General features: G+C 40.6%; 1 protein-coding gene across 2 annotated transcripts in view; it reads right to left on the bottom strand.

The window, feature by feature from the left end:
• Nucleotides 1-5,374: 5,374 nt before the first annotated feature.
• The window catches only part of POLK (DNA polymerase kappa), a 38,567-nt gene continuing 36,841 nt past the window's right edge, over nt 5,375-7,100 (bottom strand). For both annotated transcript variants that reach the window (XM_023943632.2, XM_023943633.2), the window contains exon 15: nt 5,375-7,019. In XM_023943632.2, coding sequence (XP_023799400.2) covers nt 6,935-7,019 — 85 coding nt within the window. In that variant the 3' untranslated portion in view covers nt 5,375-6,934. The remainder of the gene's footprint in view (nt 7,020-7,100) is intronic.

Genomic DNA, 7,100 nt, shown 5'->3' with positions numbered 1-7,100 from the left:
AAGTCTTCTCTGGGTTTTCTTTTTATTGGAAATAAAATGACTAGAACAATGTAGGGATCTTGTTAAGCCTCTAGGATTTTTTTCTAAAATAGTAATTTTCCTTTTCAAAGAAGTTATGGGGAAAACTATTACTGAGTCCAACGGTGATTCCTCATTAGTTGTTTTTCTGCCCTCTTTGCCGACCTGGGAACAAGAACCACAGCATAAGACAGCAGTTCCTGGCTGTCAGGCAGTTATCACAGGACTAGGGTGAAGCAGGGCTTGGCAGCTACCACTTAATTTCCACAAATCACCAGTTTTCACTAACTGCAGCTCACTCCAGAGCAGTCTGTTTTTTCACAGGCTGGTTTGCAGGTTGAAGGCTGCAGACCCCATCGCTGGGCTGTTTCTGAGTGCAAGATCCTCTGATTCCTGTGTGCCTCCCAAAATGGGGGCAGATTGGCTGTGCAACTGGTTGCAGATCTCAGCTCTAGGGACGTGACTAATACCAGCGAGCCCTCTCAGAGCAGCTCGAAGGGGAAGTTAAAGCAGAGCAATGGGCACTTCGCAGGACTTGGCCCTGGGAACATCACATGCCAAAGCCCAGCTCCCAGTCCCACATCCACACATTTGCTGATGTCTTCTAGCAGATAGTACAATAGCTTATATTTAATGTTGTGTTTTCTAATCCCCACCGCCTATTTTGCTCTCCGGTCAAGGCAGAAAGCAGGTTTGGGCGGGTCCCAGCAGCCCTGACGGGGCCCGGCACGCAGCCTGCAGGGAAGGCACCCGTGGCTATGCTGGCCGCAGCGCCGGGAGCCCGGGACAGCGCCCTTCATTGCTGCCCTGGGCTCCTCTTCCTCCTCAGCCGAGGGAAAAGGCCCCAGGCTCCAGGTGTCGAGGGAGGTGTCCTGCGCTGGCCCCGACAAACCGGTTCCCAGGACGCCAGCAAACGCAGCCGGGCCAAACACACCCCTGCGGGCACACCTGCACAGCACCCCACTGGTGCCCGGACACCACCGCGGGAATGGGCAGAATTGTGGAGCACCTTTAGAACTTTGTTCTAAGAGAAACCAAGCACTAAATAGACTGCATTTCTCGACAGTGGCTAGGCACTGAACGGGACCCTTGCCCCATCCAATCCCCCACAGGTGTTCTCTAGTGGCTAGCCTTATGTGCTAGGAGCAATCAGCACCCTCAGGCGCACACATGAGACAAAAGGCAGCCCCGTTGCCCCAGACAACTATTGAAGAGCCATGCCATAAGCACATGTGTACAGACACACAGAGGTATCACAGCTTGCATGGGATGCCTGCAGCCAAGTGCATGTATTACTAACTACTCGGTAGTCGGAGCTCTCTGTACAGGTTGAAGACCATCTAGGAGAGTTACTGTCAACCAGTGTTCTCTGGACAGGAGAGGGTCACCATCCCTGCACTCCCGCATGCTTCACACAGCCTTAGGATGTGAGAGACAGGTGCTTCTGACATAAATCTGTGCATAACTATGCACATGTGGTAGCAGTATTGATCCAATCACAACAATTTCAGGTAGAAAATGTTTGAACTTGCTTTTGTCCAAGTCCCGTGAAAATCAAAACTTATCCCAAAAGGTTCAGGTTTTGTGAACTGACATCCTGAGATCCATCTAACCTACCTATTTCTCAACTCATCTTGAAGCCCACTACGACTTTGGTCTACTTAAGCCAGAATTGGCTGTGTCCTTTCACAAAGACAACCTTTTGCACAACAGGGAACGATTTTATATTTTTTTTAAAGTGACTATCTTGAATTTTACTTTAAAAACACACTTTGATATTGCTATTCCAAAATAAATACAGGAAAAGTAGTTCCAAGAAGGCAGAACCACCAGTATTAAGCCTCACTCAATTGTAGACACATTTGAGTTCCTTCACTGTAATTTTTTCTTAAAATACACAATCATATTAATTTCCAAGATTACTAACACCATACCTGTGCATAATAAAACTAATCTAAAAGACTCAAGAGTATGTAAACGTAACAAATTTGGATTCAAAAATTATTGGCTCAGATTCTGCTTACCACAGATAAAGAGATTTCACAGTTCTTATCTCCTTTGAACATTTTTGGTATAAAGAGGCTGTGATGTATAAACATCTTTACAATTGATACACTTCAATCTGACAAGACAATTTCAACAAGCGTACTTCCAAGAGGTGAATGTAACTCAGCTGAAAAGAACAAACAACCCTATGAAAGTAAGCTCAGTGAGAAGAACAAGCAACTGATTTAGCCATAACCGAATCATGGAAGTTTCACTTTTACTTCCCATGAGTCAAACGTTCCAGCAATTTCTTAAAAGGAAAAAAGGAAGCAATTTCTTAAAAGGATTGAATGTTAATGGTCCTTTTCAAAATGAGTAACAACAGACAAATATGGAGTGATCGGGTTTGCCAACAAAGCTGGCACCAAAGGAGGGATAGATCTGCAGTCTCATATAGAGCATCAGTTACGGTACAATCATAATTTTCAGTCAAGAAACACCAGCTGCTAGTTTCCTAGTTTAGGTCTAATTACTAATACACAATACTAGTTCACAGCATATCCTGTGCTTAAACATTACATGTAGCAAGTTTAGCACATTCTCTAACCACCTCCTACCATCTTGACCCTTTCAAATGGCCCCCAGAGACTGCAGACAGACTGACACGTTATAGATACAAATTATATTGTTGACTTTTTGCAATATTAAAATGAATGTTATAGCTACCCCATGACATGTGTATAAGAATGGAAAATTTTGTTGTACTAATATAATTTTCTTTATTTCTGTTATTGATGAAACTTAGAAATAGTGGTATAATACATATATGTTAGGCTATGGCATATTATTAAAATAAAAACTGCTTTTGTTTGTATAACCCAAAGACTGAGAAAAAAAAAATAGCTAGAGAACTCCTGCATTTGTAAACTATCTTATCCAGATGAAGACAGCAGTGACCAGAACTCAGGGGGGAGGAATTTATTGCATTTCTGGTATCAGGGAATGTAAATCTCGATGGCACCAAGAAGATTGATCTATTGGAAAGGGGGCAAGAGAAAACTAAACAGAAGAACACCAAAGATCCTAAGAAGAATGTATGAATATGTATGAGAATTTATGGCTATGTAGTAGGCTTCTGTTTTTTAGGGACAATCCTTTGTCATTAAGGTGTGCTCTCCTGGCTGAATGCAGAAACACCTGGCCATATCTGTATCCTTTATTTTTTTCTCCTAATTGTTTTTTTTATTAAACTTTCAAATTCTATAAAAATTACGTGAACCTCGTTTTTCACACACAGAAACTTAGAGAGGTGAAGAATCCAAAACAAACTGCACAGTAAGGAAGTACTGTAACATATTCCTTACTTGCCTCTACAGAGCTCTCTGACAGCAAACATGAGTATTTTCTTTAATACTTAAGATAAAAGTAGTAATACATCCAGAATTACATACAACAGTAATACATACAGAAATGAGTAGAGCCAATATAAAAATAAAATGTAAGGTAAGACTCAAGCATGTTGAATGCGTAGTCTAAACTCCTTTCTTGAAAACTGGCAGAGGGAAAACATTAAGACCACAGAATTGTTATCCTTTTTCTCTGTTACTCATGACAAAAAGAGGACTTCAAAATAAAGTACTTATATGTATCCCTTAAATAAGGAGATACACTACACAAGAAGTCGTATCTGGTGCTAACCTAGATAATTCACATGCTTCAGAACTATGGATATAGTAAGTATGGAATGGCTCACATACAGGAAATCATTTACAATTAAGTTAAAAACAGCCACAAAGAAACTGTCAGGTATTAATAACAATAGATTTTAATTTAAGATCAGTTGAATAACACAGAGTCACTGAGGAAAATGCAAAACAAAAGCATTGCTTATACAGTCTTCTTCACAAGAAACAAGAAGAAAAATTGTATCATAGAAGTTGCTGGCAATGCTTAAACACGAACTGAAGGCCTTCCTCAGATAAAAACATTAATAAATATAGTATAAAAAACTGTAAGAATAAGAGGGAAAAAAGGACTGTGCCAGACAAGTAAGCCAGTAAACACATACAATTTTGTATTGGGTTTGCATGGCCAAACTTTGGTAGCAGGGGGCTACAGGGGAAAGCTGCTGTGAGATACTCCCAGAAGCTTCCTCCATGTCCAGCAAAGCCAATTTTAGCCAGCTCTAGATGGACCTGCTGCTGGCCAAGGCTGAGCCATGCAGAAGTGGTGGTAAGGTCTCTGTGGTAAGAGATTTGAGAAAAAAAAAAAAGTTATTGCACAGTTGTAATCGTGACCACATGAAAATGGAGTGAGAACATGCAAGAGGAACAGCTCTGTACACACCAAAGTCAGTGGAGAAGCAGGGGCAGGCAGTGCTCCAGGCACTGGAGCTGGGATTCTCCTGCAGCCCATGATACAGCCCATGGTGAGACAGCAGTGCCCCTGCAGACCATGGAGACCAGTGGCAGTGCAGGGATCCACCTGCAGCCCATGGAAGAGACCCACCTGGAGCAGGTGGATGTCTGAGAAGGGGCTGTGACCTCTTGGGAAGCTCACACTGGAGCAGGGACACGCAGACCCATGGAGAATGGAGCCCACACTGGAGCAGGTTTTCTGGTAGGACTTGTGACACTGTGGGGGACCCACAGTGGAGCTGCCTGTCCTCAGAGGACTGCACCCCATGGGAGAGTGAGCCACACTGCAGCAGTTCACAGAGAGCTGTTGCCCATGGGATGGACTCATGTTGGAGAAGTTCATGGAGAACTGTCTCCCATGGGAGGGACCCCGCACGTTGCACCAGGGGAAAGACTCCTCTGTGAGCAGGAGTAACGTGTGAGGAACTGATCATAACCCCCATTCCCTGTCTCTGTGTGCCAGTGGGGGAGGAGGTAGAGGTGAGAAGGAGGGAGGGATGCAGGAAATTTTACTTCTTGTCCTGCTCTCATTTTTTTCAGTGAAAAATTCAATTAATATCTCTAATTAGAGCCTGCTTAGCCCTTGATGGTATTTCATGAGTGATCTCTCCCAGTCCTTACCTCAACCCATGAACCCTTCATTATATTTTCTCTCCCCTGTCCAGCTGCAGGGGGAGTGGGAGAGCAGCTTTGGTGGCTGCCTGGCATCCAGCCACAGTCAACCCACTATGGAATCATAACAAATTATTTACAATCACACTATGAGTTTATTTTCACTTTAATGCTGACATAACTCTATGACACACTTCCTTTTTAAACAGATGGCAAGGAAACTTTTGATGATAAACCAACTAATTTACTATTTTCAAGCACTTAAGAGGAGCCTACTTTTTGCTGTGTAATGCTTACGTAAAAATAGACGTTTTAAAGATTTAGACACAATCACAAGGTAATACTTAGATTCTGTGCTTTATTGAATCAGAATACAAACAGAAAAAAAAGGGATAGGTGTTCACTTTCTAAACAGCAATGGCAGCCTTATGTTCCCTCAGTTGCTCTTATGTCTTTCCTACCAAAAGTTCCCATGTCAGTCAGCAGAACAGCTTATGCTGAGCGCTCACTGACCAGGTTTAGAAAAAATTGACTGAATCAAGTTACCATCTGAATTAGTCCAGATGATTTGGTCCAAAGCAGATAAGGGAGCATTAACATGAATTCAAATGACAGAGCTGTTGGTGCAGTGCCATCTGACAAACAAACAGATAAGCAGGTAGAGATGGTATAATCATTCCAGCAATTCTGGGAACAGGAAAACATATTCTGAACTGAGCTGTAGAATCTAAGACATATCATGTTGGTTTAAAAAGCAAGCAAATCCCAATACAGTTGAACAACAAAATATTTTTGTTGTTTTAAAATGTTTTTACAGCAGACACTTCTTTAAAAGACTTTGCAGTTAAAAAGCAATTTATATTCCATACAGGGCTTGGCACTGTTTGCATAACTTCTAAGGAATATGTTGTTATAATAAATTATTTGTCTGATAAATATTTAATTATAATAAAATGTATTTAAACAATTTAGTGTGAACAGAAAAAAATCTAAACAGAGCATTTTAAATATTTGTGCTTAACTTCCTCTTTCTACATATGTACTGATAGAATACACTTTATTCAGAAAAACAAAATAATTTTAAAAGAGAAAGACAGCTAAACAATAAGACGGTTCACTATTTTGTATTTGCACATAATTCATTATTATTGCACCATGGAACATTTTATTTAGCATAAATTTAGTGCTACTCACTGGTAACAATTTCAAAGTGTAAAGAAGTTTTCAATCTCTTTGGAAAGGCCAAAGGTCAAACAGCATTTGTCTGAATATCCTGGAGGAATCCTCCTCTCAATCAACAGATTTTTTAACATTTTTTAAGAGAGTTGTTGTGTATCTCACCACAATGAGTCCTTCCAATCTGTCAATCAACTCTTACTGAAGTAGTTTTCAGTAACAGCAATGAAAGCTTGATAGTTCTCTAAGTTCTTGTTCTTATCCTGTGTAACTGCAAGACTAATACATTTTTGTGTTCACTACAAAGACAGACATTTGTTTGTGAAGTCAAGCAACTCTTCTTTGTTATCACACAGTTAATCTCACAATTTCATTTTTACAATAAAATCAAGAGAGAAGATAGAAGTTCAGGTGTGGGAATAAGGCCTTCAGCAAGTACAATGGGGCACCCTAGCTAATAATTCCTGTGTTCTAGGGAGCTAAAAAAAGTGCTAGCAAATTCTGATTCTTGGAAACAAGTGGAAAAATAAGTATTATTCACCAAAGAAAAGAAAAACCCCCTTCATTTTACCTCTTCTTCTATCTCAGACATCATGTTCTTGTTAAACAGATATGTAATGGTTCCAAAATTAAAGGCACCTGAATTTAGCCTATTGCCAATGCTAAATTAACTTGCAGTCATAAAACTCTATGAAATGCTTCACATAGAACATGTTGCTAGACAGTTATTTAAAAAACATTTTGATTGTATGTTTGGAATTGCTTGACTTGGCCTTTTTTGATACCGACTCTGAAGCTGTTAGTCCAGACCTAAGGTTAAACAAAGGGGAAAAAACCAAAACAGTAAGAGGTTAAAATATACAATGCATACCAACACCAGTTTTACAACAC

This window comes from Cyanistes caeruleus, chromosome Z (genome assembly GCF_971803275.1).
Source record: "Cyanistes caeruleus chromosome Z, bCyaCae1.hap1.1, whole genome shotgun sequence".
NCBI lineage: Eukaryota > Metazoa > Chordata > Aves > Passeriformes > Paridae > Cyanistes > Cyanistes caeruleus.
This window is presented reverse-complemented; position numbering and strand designations above follow the sequence as displayed.